General features: G+C 32.8%; 3 protein-coding genes across 4 annotated transcripts; 1 reads left to right on the top strand and 2 right to left on the bottom strand.

The window, feature by feature from the left end:
* Window positions 1–157: 157 nt before the first annotated feature.
* On the bottom strand, window positions 158–670 carry LOC130653842 (uncharacterized). The gene is made up of 2 exons (XM_057456344.1): window positions 555–670; window positions 158–473 (listed from the first exon to the last, which is right to left on the bottom strand). Exons 1-2 carry the CDS (start codon window positions 668–670, stop codon window positions 158–160), a joined length of 432 nt encoding a protein of 143 aa, XP_057312327.1.
* A 5,871-nt stretch (window positions 671–6,541) lies between these two features.
* Window positions 6,542–10,551, top strand: LOC130654492 (formylglycine-generating enzyme-like). Its single transcript, XM_057457084.1, has 8 exons — window positions 6,542–6,704; window positions 6,932–7,291; window positions 7,409–7,483; window positions 8,244–8,326; window positions 8,629–8,751; window positions 9,428–9,656; window positions 9,769–9,828; window positions 10,279–10,551. The coding sequence occupies exons 1-8, from the start codon at window positions 6,681–6,683 to the stop codon at window positions 10,411–10,413; spliced, it is 1,089 nt and encodes a 362-aa protein (XP_057313067.1). The 5' UTR covers window positions 6,542–6,680; the 3' UTR covers window positions 10,414–10,551.
* Window positions 10,552–12,867: 2,316 nt separating this feature from the next.
* Window positions 12,868–24,085, bottom strand: LOC130654488 (uncharacterized). 2 transcript variants are annotated; one of them, XM_057457080.1, is made up of 20 exons: window positions 23,898–24,085; window positions 23,568–23,789; window positions 21,916–21,967; window positions 21,037–21,747; window positions 17,688–18,259; window positions 16,932–17,029; window positions 16,803–16,839; window positions 16,496–16,651; window positions 16,287–16,414; window positions 15,991–16,196; window positions 15,691–15,783; window positions 15,489–15,604; window positions 15,340–15,407; window positions 14,909–15,017; window positions 14,658–14,798; window positions 14,499–14,567; window positions 14,290–14,421; window positions 14,050–14,186; window positions 13,859–13,934; window positions 12,868–13,580 (listed from the first exon to the last, which is right to left on the bottom strand). In XM_057457080.1, exons 1-20 carry the CDS (start codon window positions 23,913–23,915, stop codon window positions 13,536–13,538), a joined length of 3,186 nt encoding a protein of 1,061 aa, XP_057313063.1. In that variant the 5' UTR covers window positions 23,916–24,085; the 3' UTR covers window positions 12,868–13,535. The 2 variants fall into 2 exon arrangements, with proteins under 2 accessions (XP_057313063.1, XP_057313064.1); XM_057457081.1 differs by lacking the exons at window positions 23,568–23,789; window positions 23,898–24,085 and adding an exon at window positions 22,795–22,899.
* Window positions 24,086–24,494: the final 409 nt, after the last annotated feature.

Genomic DNA, 24,494 nt, shown 5'->3' on the forward strand with positions numbered 1-24,494 from the left:
ATGAGTAATTGTTTTGTTTCATCGTTCAAGTATTAACTGATGTATCTTATTTTATTGAATTTATAATATGATTTACTAACAACGCTTTTGATATAACTTTTCCAACTCAGGTTACTATCAAAGATAACCCCCAGGTACTTCACCTTCTTTCTTGAAGTTAATTCAATGTCATTGTATGATATAATGATGTCTGTGCATGCTGGACTCCATAGGACTCCTCTGGTATCACATATGACATAGTGTTGTTCACCAAGGTGACTTGGTGTCTATTAGAAAGGTAAGACTTCAACCAATCAAAAGAACCATCTTGAAAACCATAACAGTATAACTTTTTTAAAAGAATTTTATGGTCCACTGTATCAAAAGCCTTTTTAAAATCTATCAAAACTGCACCAACATATTTGCCTTTATCCATTTCATTTAAAATATAATCTGACACATCAATTGCAGCAGTAGAAGTGGAATGGAGCTTTCTAAAACGAGATTATTTGCAATTTAATAAATTATTCTCCAATAGAAACTCAACCATTTGCTCATGGACAATTTTTTCAAACACTTTCATGACAACCAGAAGGATAGAAATCGGTCTGCAGTTGTTTACATCACTAGGATCTCCAGATTTGAAAAGAGGAGATATATACTCTTTTATTTTTCCAACATGATGAAACATAACCAGTAGTTATTGATTTGTTAAACAATTTGGTGAGAACAGGTGAAAAACTTGGAGGCCAGCTTTCGACACTCTCACTCCTATCTTATCTGTGGCCTTATTGTTTTTCAGACCAGTTATTATTTTGGTAACGGTATTTTCATCAACTTCTTTAAATATAAATTTTTATCATTACATTTTATGTTGACATCAGACGTGTCAGAAGTAAATTTTTGAGCAAGGGTACTACCGATGGTGGCAAAGAAGGAGTTGAAAGAGTTCGAAATACCTTTATGGTCATTTATTTCCATGTCGTTCTTAGAGATGGAAGATGGAACATTCTTGTTCTCTTTATCAGGAACAAGTTCCTTAAGATTTTTCCATAGGCGTTTAGGATCTGATGCGTCCTTATTTATTTTATTGCCATAATGATGACCTTTCAACCTTTTTTTCATTTTATTGACTTGATTTCATTTGAATTTTAATTTGTCCCAGTCAGCAATTAATTTAGTTTTTGAGGATTTTTCTTTAAGAAATCCCTCTCTTTTATACCATGAATAAGGTCATCATATAGCCATTAAGGGCGATTTCCTTTGACACGGCTAGATTTAATAGGAGCATGTTGATCAATGATATTAGTAACAAATTCATTAAAGATACTACAAGCTGTGTCAAGATTGCCTTTCTTTAAAATTGCATTCCAGTTTACAGAATGCAAGTCTGCAAGTCATACAAAAAGTTTTCTTTGTTAAAGTTCTTAAAAGATCTTGATTTAATAACTTTTGCAGGAATTTTAACCCTTTTCCATTTACGAATGGCATATATAAAAGAGCGGTCACTCATACCCATATCAATGACAGATGAGTGACATATATGCTCACTGTTGGAAATAAAGAGATCAATTAAAGTAGATGATAACATTGGGATATATATTTGTTTTTGTGTGGCATTTCCCTGATGCTGTTGTAGTTATATTTAGACGTTATGGGTGTCATTGTTATGATAATGTACCTGTAAGGAAGTTGTACATACATTTAGGACAGGGTTCTATTTGTGCCCTGGTTGATGTTTGTGAAAACTGTTATCTTAACTCCCATATATGAATTTTTATTTTTTATTTCACTATACATAAGCAATGTCATGTTGTAGGACTTAAGAATTTGGGGAAATTTGGGGATGCTGGGCTGCCTTCGTCAGCCTTCGTTTTGTGGTGTCTACGTACTCAGGAGATAAGGGCAATTTTAAACGAGTAGTTTTAAAAAAGAGAGAAAGGAAACAAGTACAAGTTGTAAAAAAGAGAGAAATGAAACAAGGAGAATTTGTAAAAAAGAGAGATAAAGGAAACAACAAAAGTTGTAATAAAAAAGAGAGGAAACAAAAGAGAGAAAAGAAAACAACGAAGGACTGTTGTAAAAATTGTGAGACGGAAACAACAGGTAGTTGTTGAAACAAATACGCTTTATGAGATTAGGATAGGTGTCACAGAGAGTGTTATTAATTTGGGTACACGCGCAGGAGAGTTTCATGTAATTTTTCTTGCCCAGCATCCTCACCCCTTTGGGCCAAATATCGCTTTATGTTAGCATCACAAAGTCGTTAAATGAAATACAATTGTTTTTCTAATACTGTGTTTAAGTTTTATTTAAGTCACGTAGATAAAGATTTTTAATTTGAAAACAAAGCATAATTTTGCCTATTTGCTTGTGGTAACCTGAAAAATAAACAATATAAAAATGACAGTATGGCCATGCATACTATTTGGGACATGTAGCAAAGGAAGTTAAGATTGAGAGAGTCGTTACGTAGACCCTCGATTCAAAACGTCCCCCACTTTTCTACTGCAAAATAAAAGCACATCAAAAATTAACCTTGGAGCCCGTATCGCACGCGTAACAGCCTTTGCATGTGCGTTTTACAATGCATGTATTACTTGATTTACACGTGCGAATCCTCGCACACCTACTCAAATATTCCTGAAAAAGCCTGAAAGGCAGAGAAGAAGTGTCAAAATACAGAAGAAAAGTGTGAGAATACAGAACAGAACTTTTTTGGCTTTCCATGACTTATTAGACGCTGGAGGCGTTGAATTGACTTAAAGGGAACCCAAGGTATAAAATGATGTTGGACGTAAATTATACAGTTTAAAAAGTTGGTTAACAAGCCTTTTTAAATGTTTTTGCCAAAATGTCACTTATTTTCCCGTCCCAGGTCTCTACATTTTTTGCTGACAACCTCATGACTTGGGATCTGCATGTCGGTTTCATCATCATTCTCGGCTTAACGTCCGCTTTCCATGCTAGCATGGGTTGGGCGGGGATATTAATGACCCTCTACCAATCTGATCTAGACTGTGTTAGATCTAAACTCAACTTCCCCTGTATCAAGTCTGTCCTTATAACCTCCTGCCAAGTCTTTCTCGGTCTGCCTTGGGGCTTTGCCCCAGAAACTATCAAGTCTCTACACTTTCTTATCCAATAATCCTCCTCCATTCTTTCCAAATGCCTAGCCATTTCAATCTTCTTATCTGGATAACATCTTTAATTTTTACGGATAGTTAGCCTGCTTCTTTGCTCATTTGAACTCATTCTGTCTTTCAGACTGGCGTTACACATCAACCTAACCATTCTCATATCATTCCTTTCTAAACGGTCAAGATCTTCCTGCTTTACTGCCCATGTTTCACTACCGTACAACATAACACTTCTTACACAGGCCTCATACTACCCACCTTTTACCTCAATTGACAAGACTCTGCTAGTCAACAAAGAAAGTAACTCTCTGAACTTTTTCCAAGCAGAACCTATCCTGCAAGTAACACTTCTTCCAACACTCCCTCACTGCCCAACATATCACCCTAAAGCTCTCAACTATCTCTAACAAGGCACTGTTGTAAAAGCTGGAAATACTTCATTCTCTATAATCTCACCGTTGCAACATAAACATATAACATACAAAATGAATTTCAGCTCTTAACCTTCCAGCAATACTACTTATGTACCCAATGCTTGCAAGTCTGCAAAAAATTGAGTTACTACCAACCTCTTTCCTGCAAACTCCACAAGGCCACTTTCCAACTACAAGGTCACACTTGGCTGCAATCCTACTAATCATGACTTTAGACCGCTGTGTTCACCCTTAGCCCTTCCTCTTTTAGTCCTTTCTTTCACTCCTCAAACTTTTCAACTAATTCTTCCATCTTCCTCTGCTATGAGAACCAAATCATCTGCATACAATAACTCCCATGGACAACCTGTTCTGAACTCCATCGACAGCGCTTCAAGACTAGAACAAACAACAAAGGACGAAGTACAGAACCCTGATGTACACCAACATTTCATCACTAAATGAATCGTTAATCGTGACACGCCTTCTAGCATTGCTGTACATAGACTGTACCATTGCAACGAGCCACTCATCCACACTTAATTTTCTCATACCCTACCAAATAACTTTACGTAGCACTCTATCAAAAGCTTTCTTTAAATCTACAAAGGCAAAATAGAGATTCTTTCTCTTTCCTAAATACTTTTCCTGAAGCTGTCTGAGTAAAAATATGGCATCTGTAGTTTGCAATCAGATTGCGTGAGTTATATAGGGCCTATACAAGCTTACACAAAAAATTCTATTGCAAACCAAGTTGTAAATCCCTGAGTTATGTTGATAAAGATTTAATCTGTCTACAAAATATCAACAATTTCTGTGGGCACAAACCTAATATATGTATCAGGCCATTTCTTAAATAAAACTCTGCCAGAGCTACAAAAAGCACCCGCTAAAAAAATTACGAGTGCCATAGTGTGCGAAAAATCGCACTCATAAGCAAAATTTACAAGTGCGATGTGAATATTTGCAAGTGTGTTTTACATTTAACTCTTTTTTGTTTTCTATAACATTATATGTTATTTAAGCTGTATAGAAATGATGTTTGAATACTAAGGAATCATCTCCACGTTTGCTTCAATTCGTATAATATTTTATTTGAATTGATCTCTATGCGATTTTAGAAAGTGAAAATACTGATGTTGATCATTTAAAAATCATAAAAATGACATCGTAGAAAGCGAAAATATCCCCGTAAATTGTTTGAAAATCAGGAAAACTGAATCGCAGAAAGCGAAGAGATCGATGTGGATTATTTAAAAATCATTAAAATGACATGGTAGAAAGCGAAAATATCCCCGTAAATCGTTTAAAAATCAGGAAAACTGAATCGCAGAAAGCGAAGAGATCGATGTAGATCATTTAAAAATCATAAAAACGGGATCGTAGACAGCGAAAAGATTGCCATAGATCGTGTAAAAATCATAAAACAGCTTCGTAGAAAGCGAAAACATCGCTGAGATCGTGGAAATATCACGAAAACTTTTTTCATCATTCTATAGCTAATATTATAGAAAAAGAAAAAAATCACGAGTGTGATAAAAAGCACTCGTAAATTTTTTTACGAGTGTGCGGGCAAGTGCGCGTGCGATCGCACTCGTCTCAAGAAATGGCCTGATATATAGTATATATCAATCTCAAAATCTACGTGATTATCAAGAGTGAAAAGAGCTTTTCAAAAGTTTAAAAAATAAAACTTTTTGAGCTTAGTACTGAAGTCAAGTTACCAACTTTACTACAACAGTAATCAGTTTTTAATTGAAATTTAAATTGTTTTTACTTAAATTTGTTTAGAAAGTAATCAAAATGTGAAAAGAAAAGAACACAAAACAATTTCAAAGATCACTTCATCATTATTTTAAAGCATGCTATATATATATATTTATTATGAGTAAATAAAAAAGACCATACAAATCCTTATTTGCTTGCCTATCTTACTTGTGGTGCCGCAGCTTAGTGGTTAACTCTCCTACTTTGTTTGGGATACTTGCGTTTGATTTCCCTTGGCGGTGATTTAAAAGGGGGACGAGTGAATGTTACCGTAGCCCTGGGTTGACCTAAGCCCTGCAAGAGAAATTTTGGATGTGGCGCACTGTGTGCTGGTGGATGTTGCAGGGAGTTTTCTAGCAGGGCGCGGACCCTAATTGAGTCTACGTAGCTAAAAATGAGCATTTTGAGCTACGCAGACTCCCTGCTGAAGCCATGACTATACCCGTTGAAGCAATGGCCCCTCCTTGAAATAATATACAGGGTATATCCCTCAAAAGGCTAGCCATGGGAAATATGCACATCTATATCTAAGTATCACAAATATCATCAGATATTGAGATGGAGATTGACAAAAATGTAAATAAAAGTTTTCCTAATAACAGAATTTTGAGATCCTATTCACATTTTAGTTTTTGACATGGCCAATTCAGGGAGATACAAGCTTTTTTTATTTTTGTGTCTTTTTTATCCAAAATAATATTGTGCCCCTGCTCAGGAAGTCATGCACGTATTTGTAGGTTTGATGTAGGTTTGCGAATTTTTAAAATGATTTTTTTCTTTTTGTTTTCCTCTCTCTCTGTTTTTTTCAGTCACTACTGGCATACTTACTCCCTTTTTCTAGCAACTATTCACATTCACTGCTGGATTTCTTGTCTTTCTAGGAAAATTGATTCTCACCTGCTTTATCTCCTGATTATTACTGCTGTTCATAGAAGATAATGTATTTTTACATCCAATAAGGATCACTTGGATTGTCCCAAAATTTTGATACATAGTGACAATTGTGTCAAATGACTGAGACCTGCTGTTTGTCATTTTTTCGGTTGATATGTTTTTATGTGTTCACATACTCTGACATATAAAAGTTGTTAAAAATGTGTCTCTTTTAAATCAGTATTCTGTCCAATTTTAGCATTAGGAGAATTTTATAAATTTTTATATTTTACTAGCATTTTGTTAAATGTCTTGGTGTGCATTATGATTATACCCATCCGTTGCTTCACTTGTGGAAAAGTTGTTGGAAATAAGTGGGAATCATATCTTGGATTGTTACAGGCTGAATATTCAGAAGGCGACGCCTTGGATTCGTTGGGATTAAAGAGATATTGTTGTAGACGTATGTTACTTGCACATGTGGATTTGATTGAAAAGTTGTTGAATTATGCACCCTTGGAAAAATAAACAGGTAAACATTTTCTAAAGTGTACTAATTTTCATTGTAATTTTAAAGAGGTTATGAAACATTTTTCAATGCTATATGTATATATTTTGCAAATGGAAAAAATGCCCTTTTCCCCTACAATAATTTCTGTTAAATTGAATTATATATATTGTTTATTTTTACCATAAACTGAGAATTTCTTATTGTTTTACTTCCATATTTATACACATCTACACTACTTCAATGTTTAGAAAATTTTCCTTTTGGTGATTGTGTCATTTTCGTTATTTTGTAACATTGAAGCAACAACTGAAACAGAGCAGGACAAGAAATCTTCTGAGATCAACAAAGATAACGAAACGGTGTACAAGGAAACGTTTTTTCTTAAAGACAGATTTAATATTGATGAACTAAATGTAACATTTCCTCAAAATGAGCTGATATACTTGGATGGTGGTTCGTTTATTATGGGTTGTGAAAATCCTCCGTTTCCTGCAGATGGAGAGACACCACCGCGAACAGTTATACTTTCGCCCTTCGCTATTGATAAATATGAAGTTAGTAATGGGGAGTTTGCTGAATTTGTGAAAGCCACAGACTATGTAACGGAGGTATATATGTGGAATTAAAAACTTCTAAAAAGATTGATTGTTAAATTGGACCACTTATAATTGCTCTTTTATTTTTTTATAAAACAATGTTTTAATATTTTACTAATTTATTCTTAGGCTGAACAATTTGGTAATTCTTTTGTAATGGAATATTTTGTTTCAAAAGAAGTAAACCAAGAAATAACAGAAGCGGTATGGAATTTTAAGCTTGTCGCTAGCAAAAATAAAAGAAATTGAGCTTATAACGAAAGAGCTTGGAAAAATAGGAATCCTAAGTTTATTGGCCTTGAAAATTATGCGAATTATGCTGGTATAAACACTGATATAAATGATAATCAGGATAAATTAATACTTTTCTTTTATTAGAATTTTCCTTTTAAGAATGTCAGGCTGGAATTTCAAATAATAGCTTTATTGTTTCATAATAATAACCAGCCTGGTCAAAAAATCATATAGGTAATGTGTAATATGTTGAAAGTATCAAATTGAATGACTGAAATTTTTTTTGCAGCACTACATGTCTTTATAAACCTTAAACTAATATTTATCAAATATATGATGTCTTACATAATGACCATATTTAGCAAAACTTAAGTCAAAAATCTTGAGAACCCTTTAATGTTTTTCAAGCCCTTTAATATAAAACCAACTTGCTCCCTCTCAGAAGGTATGCACTTTATGCTCATAGTGTTTTAATGTTGGTAGTAATAACAGTAAATCAATGTCCTGTGTTGTTTGAAATTGAAGTTTTAGTAGTGTGGTTTTGTTCAGACCTAATATTGCCAAAAAGCAGTCGAAAAAAGAAATTATACATTACAAACCTTCAGATGCTGTAGCTAATCATAAAAGTTACATATATTTAATAAGTTAAAGTAGTTCGTATGAAGAAATGCAAGTGATTTTCTGTAAATGATAAGAAAGCAGATTCGCTATGAATACACATTTCCATTAGGTTGCTAATGCTAAGTGGTGGCTTCCAGTGGGTAATGCGAATTGGAAACATCCAGAAGGAAGAGATTCTAATATTACAGATAGGTAATTAATTTTTTGCGTAGGGAAAACTTGTTAAATTTTTTTAAACTTGCTAATCTTTGAAAATTGATATTTGAGCCACGCTCTTCACAACGCTATTTGTAAAAAGTACTTACGATTTGCCTTTCATTTGTTATTTGTCAAAAAAAGTTCTATTTGAGACCTCCAAAATTGCCATAAAAATAAATTACTCGCAAAATATAAGTGTTTTGAGCCTAAAAATGAAATAAATGTAAAATTTGTTATGCTGAAAATAGAGAAAAAAACCACGTGAAAGATATGTAAAGCTGACTTATTTTATTTAGAATGAACCACCCAGTAGTACATGTGACATGGAACGATGCTGTTGCATATTGTCTATGGAAAGGTAAAAGACTACCAACTGAAGCTGAGTGGGAGTTTGCTTGCAGAGGTGGAAAACAAAATAGGTTTGTTGTTACATGACTAATTTAGCTACGTATCAACTGTTGTTGTAGCTATAAGCATATATCAATTCCTTTTTATACCAAATGATACATTATATTTGTTGTATTATTGACATGGTAGCAGGGTTTTTGATTTTACTCACTCTTTGTAGCCTAATTTCTGCATGATGAGTGATTTATGTTTTTGCTTTTTAAGCAAGGATATAGTTTTTGTAACATTAGCAAATCAAGATTGATATCCGTCGCCAATGCTCCATTTTTAAATGTATTTTTCACAGTGAACAGCAAAATCGCCTTCAATGTGATCGTTACCAACGTAAATAATGCTGAGGTCACGAAATTAAAATTGTTTTAAGTCTAATTTCTCGTTTTAACAAGGCTTGATGTTGTGGTGAAGAAAATATAATGGGTGTTATTATAAGGTTTTTTCGCACTTTTCAAACAGTTGAAATTGCACTCAAAATCAAAAATGCCTTGTTTTCAGCTAAAAGTGACGCAGTAAACACAACACATTGTCAAAATTGGTCCTAAAATGAAAACTGATCCGTATTGAGCAAATATTGCACAGTGAGCATGGTTTTGTATTTGACAAAAATTGGCACAGTTGACAACATGATAAATATACAATGCCTCCAGTGGACTAAATGCATTCTTCAAAAAAGTTGTTATGTATTTTTAGACTATATCCATGGGGTAATGAATTCAAACCAAGAAATGAATACCGTGCTAACATCTGGCAAGGAGAGTTTCCCATCAGTAACAGTGCAGAGGATGGATGTGCTGCAACTTGTCCGGTAGATACCTTTCAACAGAATATGTATGGACTACACAACATGGTTGGGAATGTGTGGGAATGGGTCGTTGATTGGTGGACTGTCAATCATGACTATAAACCATCATCAAATCCTGTAAGTAAATTATTTCTCAATGTACTTTTTTGTATTTATTTGTTTGCTTGCTCCTCACCATGATTCACTCACAGAAAATGTTATCAGTAATTGTGAAGATCATTCTTTTTAGCACGGACCGTCGTCTGGAGAGGACAAAGTGAAGAAAGGTGGTTCATTTATGTGTTCAAAGGTACGATGAATGTGTGTTTACACCCCAACATTCTTCAATTTAGCTTATGCTATAAATGTTTTGAAAACCACTTTCAATATCTAATGGTAAAAAATTTCGCAAATCAAAGGTTTAAGAATTACAAATTTCGCGAAAGTTGAAACTGAAAGGCTTATTTCGCGAATCGAGGCGCTAAGAAAATGTTCCGAACAGCAAATCTGAAAATTGGAGGACCTTTTTAAATATATTTTAGTATTTTCGTTTTCAAAAGTAAATCAGGAAGCTAGTTTATTGCGATCAAAGAATTTCTGTGTGAAAATGTCGATTATTGTAGAATAATTGTTTGTGAATGGGCATTTTATTTTGCGGAAGAAATTTTCGCGAATTGGGAACTATTGCTAAGTTTTGCGATATTCATTTTTTGCAAAAATCTTTTCCCTTAAAAAGTATTTCGATTTGTATATTATTTAGGAATTCTGTTATCGCTATCGTTGCTCCGCGAGAAGTAGTAACTCCGCTGATAGCAGTGCTTCAAACTTGGGATTTCGATGTGCGAAAAGTGGCGAAAACGAAGAGAAGAAGAAAGAACCGAAAAAAGAGTTATAAAATTTCCGGCTTTTATACGGTTTTTTTTTTTTTATTATTTTGATAACTATGAACTGTTGTTGTATGGACGGTTGTTGTATTTTTAGTCTTGTTTTTTAGACGTTTACTCTCCTAAACAAAATTTTTTGTTGCTTAAAAGGGTTTTTTATGAGTAAGTGCTTTTATCCTAAAATTTGATATACCTATATATACAACCTCACAAGTCCTTTAAATATTCTGAAGGGCGACGTTGTATTTATGGTACTATCTGACCATGGAAGTCCATGTAAATACTCATGGAAGACCTATCTTGAATCAGAATAAAAACAATGGTAGTTTTAGGTTTCAACATACATAGCATTTTTTAGCTCGCAACGTTTCCATGTTGTATTATTGAAAGTAACTTCATGTACTTCTCATCTGTACAAGTACAATTTTAAGTCACTAAAAACCCAAACAAAACTTGATACAACTCGAACAAAAGGTAAAAAGTGGTATATCTCAAATTTACTTTCTGAATTGATGTTATGACCTGTTAAGAAAATGCCTAAATTTAAAAATTGTTTTCAAAAAATGATATTTTACGACTGGTCGTTGAAGAGATATGTCCTGTTAAAACATCATCGATGCTTGTTCCAAAAATCTGCTGGCTCAGCAAAATATTGACGCGATATTGGGTCTGCCTGCCACTGTATCAAGTATCAATTATTCTTCGTTTATCTGGAGCTTTAACGTCAGGCTTTTTCTTTTTTCATAATCGATTGCGCTTTTGTTGATATTACAATTGTTCCTAACATCTGCATAGAAGTTAGTATTGTTCGATTCATCAATTAGAAATCCTTTAACAACAACAAACAAAAAGTACCGGGTACTAGTTTTCTACTCTTAACAATAGGTTCAAGGGTTCCATTTTTACATCAAAGTGAACATGTATAACCTCAGATGTTCTTTTTTCTTAATTATGCATGGCGTATCCCATAGATTTGTATAATTTAAACCAGATATATTCAACCGACACTCGTTCTCAACCTTCTTCACCTGTGCTATTTATAAATATTGAATTACTACTGTGATTGCTACGTAACAAATAATATTTTTGAACTGAAGCTACGAAAAATAACATCGTAAAGGGAAGAAGGAGAGATGAACGAAACTTCAGGTCATCAACACAATGTTGATAAAAACATTTTATATGTTTACATGGGTGTAAATATTTTTGGTTTTGTTGTGACTCTGATTAATTTTGTTTGCTTGCTAACCATAAAAACTTTGAATACCAATCTACGTGGTACGCTGCTTAGCTTTTCATTTGCAAACTTCTTTGGAGTATTATTTTTTCTTTGGGACAGCTTAGATAATTTGTACGAACTTGGTATAGATCACGAGTTTAGTTTACTTATTGGTTTATGTTACTCCGTTCTACTAACTTTTGCTCATTTACTTTGCCTAGTGTTGGCCGAGTATACTATAATAAGCGCCAAGTACAGACATTTAGGTAGAACTTTTAATGGTTTGATGGTAATGCTTTGGATCATATGCGTCTCGCTTTGTAGCTTGTTAATGTTTACTAAAGCCAGAACATTACAGATCGTCACTGTTTGCTTAATACTTCTTCCGTGGTTTGGATTTACACTGTTCTACTTGATTGTTATGAAAAAACAACGGAACAGAAAAGTACAGATTGAATGTTATATCGAGAAAAATCATCGGATTAACAAAAGAAGAAAAAGTGACATCATGTTTCCACGTTTCATCTTGGTCACTTACTATCTCTGCTCACTGCCGCTAGCATGTAAAGAAGCGTATTACATTTCTGAAAACCAGCCAATCCATCAAACGGAAACTTTTATCATGTTGATCATCTATTCTGTAAACTTTATTTTTATTTCTTCAGCAGCAATATATTTACGTACGCGAAGCAAATGGAAGATTAACTACAGCTAGTAATGAAATATTCACTGTTTGTTACTTGTGACACTGGGAAATAAATAAGTAAAAAACAAACCAATGATTATTTATGATTCCAATCAAACCCCTTTTACCCAATGTCTTTACTATCCGTTGCGATCTACTTTTATTTTCGCGCCAAATTTTAGTTAAATTAGATTTTTAATAAAGCCATCTATAACAATCAATCTCGTCCCCAGACTTTCTTTCATTTTCTGATATGTGGCTGACGCAAAAGAAGCCTTTTTCGGTCCAGCACGCATATGAAAAAGCGAAAAAGAAGTCCTGGTGGCGAGATTAAACAATAATCAACATTTTTCCAAAATTTACAAAACATGGCGTAGAGCCTGCTCAGCAGACGCCAGGAGAAGAGCCTACACAGCAGAAGCCTGGATAAAAAGCAGCGAATAAGATGTCCGGCTATAATGTCCCTGTTTCAATAAAAAATACTGACTCAGTAAAGCCAGTACAATTAATCCGCTGCTTCAGCGAAAGCAAGCAGTTTGGTCAAATAACTTTCACTTGGCGAATCAGAATTGTTCGACTAGCGAACACTTTTTTTCTAAAAATAATTTACATTCTTTACCATAAAAAATAAAAAAAAATAAAAAGAGAAAACTACAACAACAACAAATAATACAAGTTCCTCAGGACTTGCAGTATATAAACAAAGATTTAGTACTAAATTTACACGAAACTCCAAAATCAATATATTATCTTTCTTAATGGAATGAATAGTTTTTCTTAAAAAATATATTTTAATTCTCTCTATATATATTGAGGAAAAAACTAGCTACAAAAATTAAGTTGGAAGAATGCGCCACGACTATATCATTTTTTGTGATCAGAATTAAAACTCTTGGTATAAGGCTCGTGATTCTTAATAGTCAAATCTATACGAGCTTCAAATAATCTTCTTTTAAAAATTTATTTCGAAAGAGAGACATGTGAAACTTTCATCTCACTAAAAGAATTTTTTTTTATCAGAGTCCCTTCTTCGATGAAGATGCCTTCAAAGAAGATGCAGAATAAATAATGAAAAGAAAAAAGAAATATTGTGAAAAAAAGAAACACGAACAAGAATGCATTTTGTAAAATATTCAAAAAAAATAAATTTTAGTAACAACTCAACATTAACTATTTATAAAAAAAGCTTTTATAAAACTAAAAGTTGTGGATAACTCATTTTAAATAAATTACAAAACTTCGTGTATAGCGTTGACAATATTACCAAGGTTCGGCTGAAACGAAAATAAGTAAAACAATGAAATCACGATGAATAATACTCTCATACACCACTAATATTAACCGTTGGTATAAACAGTTTTGATTGGTCAAATCTAGGTCAAATAATAAGAACATCCTGGGCTTGAAATGATTTTTTTTAATCCTTTCTGATTTTTAAATAATCCTTTCTTGAATTAGCGTGAGATTGCTGAAAAAACCACTATTTATAAATAAACTTGCGCAAAGACTCCTCTTAATAAGTCGGTCTTTACAAACGAAGTTAAATACACACCTTGTACTCTTGAAACACGTGGCAGGTATATTTCCCCTTCCCGCGTGACACGATCATTCCAAAGTGTTTTCTGTCACTAAAATATGCGGAAAAAACGATGATCAATAGGGATCTTAATACCTCAATTGACAAAACCTTTTTAGAACAAAAATATTTTAGGATGACAGCCAACTGTGTGTGGGATCGCTCACCTCGTCATTCCACAGTAACTTATCGTATTTAGATCAAATATGCGTTTCGATAGCGCAGTACGCTGCGAATCTGATAACGTAATACAATCTGATTGGATCTCCAGGTATCCAATCATCATATCACCTCCAGCCAATTCCTACAATAAACAAAAATAACACATATATATACATAAATTATAAATATTTAAGGCAGATTTTTGTTTTAACTGACAGATACGAAAAAATAGTAAAACTTCTCACTTTTACAGCATTCTGTACAGTTTCAACACCAGTGCCAATGTCCACGGCAACCGATCCAAAATACTTAACAAGATGTTCATTCGGACCAGGAATTAGACTGACAGGTCCAGAACCTTGCAGACTCTCATCATCCTGAACGAAATAGATAACAGACAATATATTTCATCTACTGAGGTGCGTATTGATGATTCAAGAAGAAAAATACCGACCTTTTTTTTGTTGTCTTTTTTATTTAATTTATTGAAAACTCCAGCAATACTAGATGTCAGAAATTTCGTCTAAAAATAAACATGACGCCATATTAAAAGCAATGTTGTTGACACTACGGAGGAGCATCGCAAAATTCCTGAGTCAAAGCGACGACTGACCTTCTCTTTCACGCTTCCCCGCGGTGAAGACGAAATGTTCGACGGTTGTTGAATTGATGGCGCTACTGGTTTTTGTATCGGCGTTTCTGCTTGTTGAGAACCTCTATGTAATTTACCGTCTAGCATTTTTTCAAAACGAAGCTAAATAAATAAAGAAATGTTAAACAGATGCAGTAATAACAAAAAGTCTGATCATGTCAAGCATTATTAACAACACCAGGCTCGTCACTCACACGCGAAACCTGTCATACCTTGCACGCTTCTTCGATTGCTTTCGTCAACGTACCAGCATGGGGAGCGCAAAAGAAAACGTGACAAACGAAACTTTCCTTTGATACAGCAACTATGTAGGCTCCAAATCTACAAAAAATGTTTTTTTGATTACCACCAAAAGCTAATCAAAATTGAGAAACTGTTTCTTACATAGATAAAAACTTTCGCGATGTTGGTAGAATTAGTCTTTATCGTGAAAGCATGACGAAACGTTTTAAAATGTGAATTCACGAAAGTTTTGGCCGTTACAGTGATATTTCCTGCTCATGAAATCATAGTGTGTTGTTTCCCTTTTATTTACACATAATAAAATTACTAACGCCTAAATATTTCGTCTTTCACGAAATTTATATCTGCCGATTCGCAAATGCTTACTCCACGATTTTAATAATCGAGGCAATTTTCTCACCTTTCATCATGTGCAACACCCAGAAAGGATATAAAACGAACTCTATGTTCCATCGATGTCTGTTGTTTCTATAAAAAATAAGAAATACACTGTAGTTACTCTAACATCTTTCGACAATTTAACTTTTGTATACAACACTACGAACTTACAACGCAATCAATCGTTTTGATTTCCGATGTGGTCACCTCAACAAGGACAGAAGACCAGTCGGCTGAGGTCTCTTTTTCTGAAAACCTCTCCACAACCTTGTTTATTACATCAATACCTATAACAGGATATTTTAATTGGGTTTATTGCTCAATTATAATAAAATACATTTTTTTCACTGCCAATATGTTTATCGTTTCGTACCTGACGATTTGGAAACTTCAGTACTTCCAACATATTTTGCTGTGAAACATTTCTTCTGTTCCATGTATGGTTTTTCATTAAAATTTGTTGTTGCTGAAAGAAAAGCAAACAAACATGGAACTTACTCTTCAATCTTGCTCTAAACGAAATCGGTGTGACACAGACTTAGGAGTTTAGACATTTACTGGGTAGAAGGTGAGTATAAAAAAACGCAGAAGAGCGCGTCTAGTAGTCTAAGAGTTAAGAATATTTGCACAGATTACTTATTTTTAGAAACACATTTTTAGAAAGTTGACATACTTTTAGGAGGAGGCTTCAATAGATCTGATACTCGAACTGACGGACTTTCACTTCTAGATTTCGCTCGTCTTTTTTCATCCAAAACACGATTACAGATAGCTTGCAACGCATTAGTTATTGAACGTCCTGACACGTTGCCATGGCACCGGAACATATGGCAACGATGTTTGCCTGTACTTTGGTCTCGCGCGATGTAGGCAAAATCTCTGAAAAAAATATCAGTACGACCATGTAAAAAAATTTTGAATAACGATACTACACAGCAGAATTTGTTAAATTGGGTTGGTATATTTTACCTTGATTCGACTCTTCCAACACCCCATACTCTCATTTTGGCGATAGGCTGCACATGTAGAACACTTTGGCTAGTGGGCTCAACAAGTTTTAATGTCTGTCCTTCTAAAATCAACTTGATATCAGCACCCTATAATAGTTATTATAAATATGAACCATTACAAGTGATCTTCATAATATTATGTACCGTATACAATCAGAACCAACCAACCTCGGCCCACGTTTCAGCGGTGTTCCACAGATCATGACGTTTTTCTGCTAGCGTTATGATGCAGTTATTGACGGTGTCACCAATAATTTTTGGTCCCATATATTCTTCATCGACATCCATCCAACCCATCGAATGTACAGGGAAGCTGATGATTTGCTACAAATAAGTATACATGGTTGCATCAACGAATTTTTAAAAATGTGGTAATATTTTTTTGTTCAGTATTTATCTTACGCAATGAAATTATTGTTGCCAATTAATCTTGGTCAGATGGTCATAAATCTTCGCGCAGATTTATTAAGCTTACCTTAGCTTTATCTGGTGTGTCTGGCCGTGGTGATGGACTAAATAAGTAAATAAAAAAAGAATAAAACGTCATACTTCACATAATTGGCGACATTACTTACTAGCAGCCTTGTCAAGAAACATAACTTACTTTTTTAAGTTCTTGTCATCGATTACATCTGAAACGCTGGAAGATCTAGATCCATGACCAGAGAATGGTGAATCTGACCGAGACAAAGAGCTAGGCGTCTAAACAATAACACACAGATCACCAGTAGAGACATATCTGGAGGCCGAATTAATAATTGAAGTATCTTACAATATGCAGCAAGAACCCCTCAAACCATGGACATTGTTTTAAGTTGTGTATTCTTCCTCTTACACTCAAATTCATGATTTTTAAAACCCAAAAATTATGCTACTGTACACTAAATTGTGGACTTTTTTTTGTGATAAGAGAAAAAATAACTGCGACATCTTAATGGAATAACAAGGTTTAACTAAGACCAAAACAAAAGACTGAAGTATAAAATTAAACAGTTTAATATAAAAATAACTGCTGTTGTAGACGAGGTTTTAGTAAAAGCGAAACTCTCTGAGGAGAAATTTAGGCTTTTCTATTGTGCTTTTGAAATTATTGTTTTTTATTAACATTTGTATTAGAATTAATTTCAGATTCTTTTGTAGACAACACATCAAAAATACCTCTCTTCGTCATTATGATCAATTTTTAAATAGTTAAACTCAATATGATTATTATGTCGTCCAGTTTTAATTTCTAGCTCACAATAAAGCACTAGAAACTTTACAATGGAAACTGAAAAACTTCAAACTTATTTCTACAAACGCTTATTTCTCTGTGCACAAGCACAACATCAATAATGCTTTTCTTCATAGAACTACTTACTGTAGATACGACTGGTCTTTCATATTGTATCGTTCCCGTCCAAATATGCCAATAATAAGTTTCTGGTCCATCACTAACTTCTTGCCAACCTTCTGGCAGTTCATCAGTACCCAGTGCATTAGCCTTCCTAATAACCTCATTCATGTCAATTGAATGCGCTCCATCACTCAACAAATCATCTTCACTCTCCTTCGAGGTTGATAGTGAAGATGATGAGTTACTAGGGGACATATTTGACGTCCTTGATTCGTTAAGCTCTTGAAAAAACTTACTACCCACGGTTTCGTGTGATTTCATACGACGGTGCTGTTTTTTGAATTTTCGAATTTCGTTTAAATTTTCTGCGTTATGAGATTTTGAGAGTCTTTCGGGTTCTGGTAATAATGTCCTTTGGTAAAAATCTGTAGTCTCGTACATTGACGAGTCAGTCATCCCTGAATTTTTAGCAGCACACGAGCCTAACATATCTTCAGTGGAAACTGAATTACGATTAAAAGAATCTAAACGTTGCCTCATCCCTGCAGATATAGCTGAAGGTTCTTCTGGATGAGGTGGTAAGCTTGGCTTTCGATCTGAAACAAAAAAAAAACATTAAAAATACACAAAAACAATAGATAGTTCTTGTAAAGCAAAAAATACTGATATCAACGACTTAAAAGCACAACTTTTAAAAACATTTTGTATCTTAAAATTTTAAACTTTACTTCTTTTCATTATATGAGCTTATCGAAATCTCTATTCTAAAGATAATTTGAAGGATTTCCTACAGATTTATTATGTTTTAACATAAATAATAAGACTTGACGTTTTATACAACGACACACAAAAACAAACAACTTACTAAGAGGAGCCGAGACTATCCAACTTTTAACATAATCCATGCTGGAAATTTTCAAATTTTATATACAACCTACTTATAACACAACAGTGCTATAGACGAGCAGAAAATCAAAATGTCTCCACAGAACAACTATTGCAGTGTATTGAGGTGACTTTAGTTATATTAAACTTCCCCCACAAACCTTTAAACTGTCAGTAATTAGATTTTAATAGCGTTGCTTAAAAGCTTTGAATTCTTTTTATATGATTTTAAAAGTGCTTTTAGTGTATGCTTGTTTAAATAATTAAATATTAATGAGTGCAACTTGCTGAAGATATATTATTCAGAAGCCTTTGTAAAATTCTCTGAAAGTTCAAATAAATGAATGAATGTATTAATTGATTTTTTGATTTTATTAGATCACAGAAGTAAACGTCACAAGCTAATGTTTTCTTTCTTCTTATATAAAAGGTCATGAAGAATTACCAGACAGGTTCTGTTCTTTTCTATTTTTTCTTAATGTTTAGATTAAGTAAAATGTTAATCAAACAATTTGAGCTGTATTCAAGCAACCAGGTGCACTGGTGGCAAAAAAAATAATGCAGAAATATGGGCCAGTCAAACAAAAGTTCATTCATCATGAGCTACGATTGTGAAAAAGGGAAATAAAAAATTTGCAAATTTGACATCCAACTATGACTAAAGAAGACATGGCATTTTAATTTTGACATACCTGAGCCCACCACCCCTCCCCCTCCCCTGAATGGTTGGCTATATCACAATTTGTATAATTCTGGCTAAAAGCTCCAAAATAAAGCTTTAGAAAATGTCATGTGTCCGTTACAATGATACAATTTTAATTATCATCCCATAAAGATTTTAGGTTCTTATAAAAAATTAAAGCAGGCTGAATATAGTAGCAGTGAGAAAAAAAAAGATTGCATCTCCAGAAAATTTCCAATGCAAATCATAACCAATCGAAATTCAACCAACTTGTCAGATTATCTTAATAGATGGGAAAAACATCAACACCATTTGACAAGTTGACATTTTAAGGTTCTGTAACAAATTTATTTCCTTCTTTTAAATTTTACTTTAAAAAATTCAAATTGTATAAGGAGAAGTTATTTGTTCTATAAATAATTTTGGCTTTCAAATTTCTATACTAAAAACGATTTATTTCTATATCAATTGCTCTGTGAATATCAGTTTCAATTTTACATGTTGTCATTCTGATATTGACATGCTTTCTTTGTTTTTTTCGTTAGAGTTGAGCTGAGACTGAAGAAAAGCTGAAATATGTTTTTCTAGTGTTTTAAAAATATGTTTTTATTTGTTTCTTTGTTTAGCTTTTGTTTGTTTTTGATTGTTTTGTTACTTCATTATTACTAGTTGTGTTGTATTCACGTTACACCATCTAACTTTTGCTTTACCATTTTAAAGTTATTATATAAATCTAAAGTTTCAAATTCCCAACTTTTTTTAAACTACCAAAAATTACACAAAATTCTTTTTCTTCTACAGCAATTTAGAACCTGCAAGAAGTCTAATTCCATAGGTATTGTAATAAAAATTAATTTTATAAATCTTTTTAACTTTACAACTTGTAAACAACATGTTGTCAATAGTCGAACTAACACAATCTTAAATGAACTCCCCCTTCCAGGCCATGAACAAAAAAGAACTCTCATGATTTTTTAAAATTCTTTTTTGCTTTAGTTTTGAGTAAGTAAAAGTTACTGCCACAGAATCGCAAAAAATATTTCTGGTTAATAAATGGTCTTGAATATCCATCTCCCCCCAGGGTGTCATTTTTGGGTAAACACAAGGTCTTTCACTATAATTTTCGAAATATTTCAAGGTTACTATGCACACACACAAGTAAATAAGTAGTTACACAATAAGGTAATGTAAAAATACCCAAACAGGCAGTGCTGAACATTTAAATATTTTTTTAAGTTATTTTAAAATTGCAAACACAACATCTAAGTACAAAGCAATACTTCTTAACCAGACAAAAGTATTTTTGAAAACATTCACATTTAAATGTTTTTACGTTTTTTCTTTAGAGAATGTCAAATGTCAAAGGTTTTTACGATCACCTACCCTTATTTTAAGGTACTCAAATTCACATAGTCTAATTTCAAGGTTTTTATGTTCATTCAGTCTGATTTCAAGGTTTTCATGTTCACATAGTCTGATTTCAAGGTTTTCAAGTTCACCTAGTCCCTTTTCAAGGTTCTCAAATCCACCTAATCTGATTTAAGGTTTTCCAGTTCACCTAGGGTAAATAATAAATCAAGAAAATTTTTTTAAATTAAACCTTTTATGGTATGCTGAAGATTAGCTTAAAGAAATTTGCTAAATTTTCATTTTCACTTTCAGTGGATGTTTGTCTTAGTAAGATTTGCTTCTGTTTAGTGATACAATAATTTACATATGAAAGAAATATGGTACTTTCACTTTTCATTTAAAAAAAACTCCAGGAAAAAATTCTTTATCAATGTGGTGTTAAAATGAAGTACTTACCAGAATCATATGGTCTAGGAATAGGAGGTGGTTTTCTTCCATGGTTAAAATATGGTGTATTTATTAACCCATCACTGACTCTCCTGCTACCATTTCTAATTCTAATATCTGGATCAAATCCATTACTTTGTGTCAGCACATCTTCTGCAGAAGGCCGTCTTTTATTTGAATAGTCAATAGCAGCATATAAATCCTGAACATTCGTATTTGTGGCAGGTTTTGTAATTACAACAGAATCATAACCCATAGACTGGTAGTCTTTTTTTTGCGTATCTTTGTCCAACACTGCATACAAATCCCCACCTGTTTCAATATGTTGAGTTGAGGTGTTACAAGTTAAACCTTCAGCTGGCTTACCATCTTGTATGGGAGTCGTAATTGCACCTGTAATACCAACAGCCATTGGTCTTAAACTGACACGTGTGTAACTATATGCACCTTGCGGAGGTTTACCAACAATTTTTGTCCTATCATTAATCGGTGTACTAAAAGCTCCAGATTCTCTAACATTCATAGGTCGAAACTCAAGGTCGGCATAACTATAACTGTTTTCAACAGACGGCACTGGTGGAAGTGCCTTAGATGGAGGGCTTAAATCAATTAAATTGCCCTCCATTACATCATTATGTTTGTCGATTGATTGTATTTTGTTGAAAGTGAAGACAGGATTTTTTGATTTGTTTGATGACGAATACAAGGAATCATCAGACACTATAAAAAGGTTTCGACTTATTAAAAAAAAACGCATTAAGAATCACTACTATTACTTCTTGATTTTGCAAATTTTTAATTTGACTATTTTTTAAATTAATTTATCAGCATTTATGCATGATGAATGAATATAATAAAAAGCTTTCGTATAGATAAAAAATTATTTACCTGCAGTCTTTAAACTTGTCAATGATGCTCTTTGACTCTTACTGGGACAGCTCTACGTAAAAGTAAACAAAAGTAACTGAGAAGCTTTAAGAAAACAAAAAAAATACTTAATGCAGTTAAAATTAGATGAGAAAAAATAACAAAGTTCCAGTTACGTTGTTTAAAATTCTACTCTGTCACCCTACATCAAAAAAAGTTTCCACTTATTCTTAATAACACAAATTGTGGTTTCTAATTATTCTTGAATTACCAATGCTCCTACTTAAAACTCTTTATTATTATTTTGGCACTCCTGTGGTACAATAAAACAATATATTAAGGGCTAGAACAAATATAAGCATAAAAAATCACAACATATTGAACACAGGAAATAAACTTCCCCGAAATAAATAGTATAGTATATGGTTTAGGTAAGTGTGTAGAGATAAGTTAAACATAGAATTTTATAAAACAAATATAGAAGTTAAAAAGCTAGGCGTAACTTTTAAAGAAATAAGCAGATTAAATGTCACGTTAAGAAAACAACCATTTTTAGTCAACTCTTACAATGAACTTTATTCCTGCAAGACACTAAACAGCACTGAATAGATAGAAATTAATTTCATATAATATACATGATATATTGAATGTTTAAAGGAAGTTTCATGAAACAGTAAAGGTATTTTAAATTACAGTGTTATATAAAAAAAATGATGTCTAAGTCAGGTAACGACCTGATAACTCTTAGTTATCAAGCATTTTCAAGGCATTGAGATTGCTATCTGAAACTGAAACAGAAAAACATTACTTAATTTTTTAACATTAAAATATAAGTTCTGGTCTGCTCTTGATCTCAAAAAATGAAAACAAGATTATAATATAGTCCTCAGTTACTCATACCTTTTTCTTGTACACTTTTTCCCTACCCATTATCCAACAAACAAATTAGAAAGTAAAAGTCAAAAATATGCACTTTTAAGAAGAAAAGTTCACACATGACATTTTTTTTGTTTATGACGTCAATATCTAACAAAAAAGATTTTCTGTCAGTAAAGTCAATATTGTTTTAGCGTGAAGTTCTTTCAGAACAAATGCTTGATAAAAAAGGTGAGGAAGTCATTTAAAAATTTAAAAACTGAACAAAGATATGGAAATAAAGCAACAAAGGTAAAAAACCAAAAAATTTCGAACAGGGGGGTGAATGTTCTAACAGTAGGTCATGGGGACATTCCCACATCAAGTTGTTATCACATGATAGGATGTTTTGCAAGAAAGAACAAATTTTTAAAGCTTGCTTATCTCTTACTTATTAGTAAAACAAATATCTGTGACCTTAAAGGGAAATAACATACATCAGTATTGTTTTGAGGATCTTGAACTTATTTAGTAAAAGGATTAACAGTGCTAAAAATAAATGCGTACTAAAAGTAAAGTATAGCAGTGGTAAAAAGTCTGAATCTGAAATTATGCACCAACTGAAGTAGTGCTATATTATCTTCCACAAATACATTTTCAGGATGGCAAAAACTGACACTGCTTTACACAAATTTTTCTAGTTACTTGAATGTTTTCTTACCAAAAGAAGAGATGTTGTGATAAAAAGAAAAACACATTTCTTCATAGAAAATTGATTAAATGAAACTTGTTTAGATTTTTTCAAGACTTTTGCTTACCTTTCTCTTCTCATTAAACGCATCAATACCAACTTGATTTACTTTTTTTCTGAAAACAACATCTTTTTTATATGCATCAGTAATAACAGTGGTCGAAGATATTTTTCGTTTCGACTGAAGTTGCTTCAAAGTTGAAGATTTTGTTGATGGTTGTGAGAGCTTTGTCTTATGCTTGTTTTTTGTGTTCTGGTCTTCAACTGATGTTGAGTGTTTTGAGGATTTCTAAGGCATAAAATGTAATATAAAAAAGTCATATAATGTAAACATGGATGTGGGTCTTGAATCTAATAAAACAAATAATTATATATGATAAGTATTGTACTTTCTTACCCTCTCCTGTGAAACCATATCAGAAAAACTTCAAAAAATGGGGAAAAAGCAAATAAGAAGCAATTCAAAAAACACACATAAAATAAAGGTGTGTTTAGTAAAACAATATTTTTTGTTTTGGCTGTAACAAAATGACTGCAGCTAAAAAACCCACGGTGTTCATAAAAAATTAAAAATTGATAAAAACCAGCTGCTTTATCCTTTCACAGAAAGAAAAGGCTTATATTATAATGGAGTGCTAGATATAAAAATGATAAAGATGATAAAAAAAACTGTACAGACGTGTCTAAGAATTGTTGAAAAGTATTGTGGAGGACTTACAGTTGGAAGAAAGGATTACCTTGCTTCTAGTGCCAGATAATTTTCTAAATGCAAATATCTAACTGCATTTTTTTTATTTTATATAAAAATTTTCAAGACAGAGGAAAACAGTGAGTGGATAGTACAAAGAGAAGATCAATTATTTCAAACTGTTATATTTTATAACAAAAAGTTGATATAAGATGTTCTTGGGAACATTTTTTAATCTATTTCCCCCCATTTTCTTATATTTAGAATGCATTGTCAACTAATAAAGAAATAAAAATAAAAAAGCAA

This window comes from Hydractinia symbiolongicarpus, chromosome 8 (genome assembly GCF_029227915.1).
Source record: "Hydractinia symbiolongicarpus strain clone_291-10 chromosome 8, HSymV2.1, whole genome shotgun sequence".
In the NCBI taxonomy this organism is placed as follows: Eukaryota; Metazoa; Cnidaria; class Hydrozoa; order Anthoathecata; family Hydractiniidae; genus Hydractinia; species Hydractinia symbiolongicarpus.

What these genes read in the sequence shown, in the direction of transcription:
- LOC130654492 (XM_057457084.1), top strand. Translation starts at nt 6,681, where the DNA reads ATGCACCCTTGGAAAAATAAACAG. An exon ending in AGAGGTGGAAAACAAAATAG is followed by an intron (nt 8,752 to 9,427) that starts GTTTGTTGTTAC and finishes ATGTATTTTTAG; the next exon opens with ACTATATCCATGGGGTAATG. An exon ending in ATAAACCATCATCAAATCCT is followed by an intron (nt 9,657 to 9,768) that starts GTAAGTAAATTA and finishes CATTCTTTTTAG; the next exon opens with CACGGACCGTCGTCTGGAGA.
- LOC130654488 (XM_057457080.1), bottom strand. An exon ending in GGGGAAGCGTGAAAGAGAAG is followed by an intron (nt 14,568 to 14,657) that starts GTCAGTCGTCGC and finishes GTTTATTTTTAG; the next exon opens with ACGAAATTTCTGACATCTAG. An exon ending in ACGTGTTTCAAGAGTACAAG is followed by an intron (nt 13,581 to 13,858) that starts GTGTGTATTTAA and finishes TTTTCGTTTCAG; the next exon opens with CCGAACCTTGGTAATATTGT.
- LOC130653842 (XM_057456344.1), bottom strand. Translation starts at nt 670, where the DNA reads ATGTTTCATCATGTTGGAAAAATAAAAGAGTATATATCTCCTCTTTTC. An exon ending in CTTCTGGTTGTCATGAAAGT is followed by an intron (nt 474 to 554) that starts GTTTGAAAAAAT and finishes ATCTCGTTTTAG; the next exon opens with AAAGCTCCATTCCACTTCTA.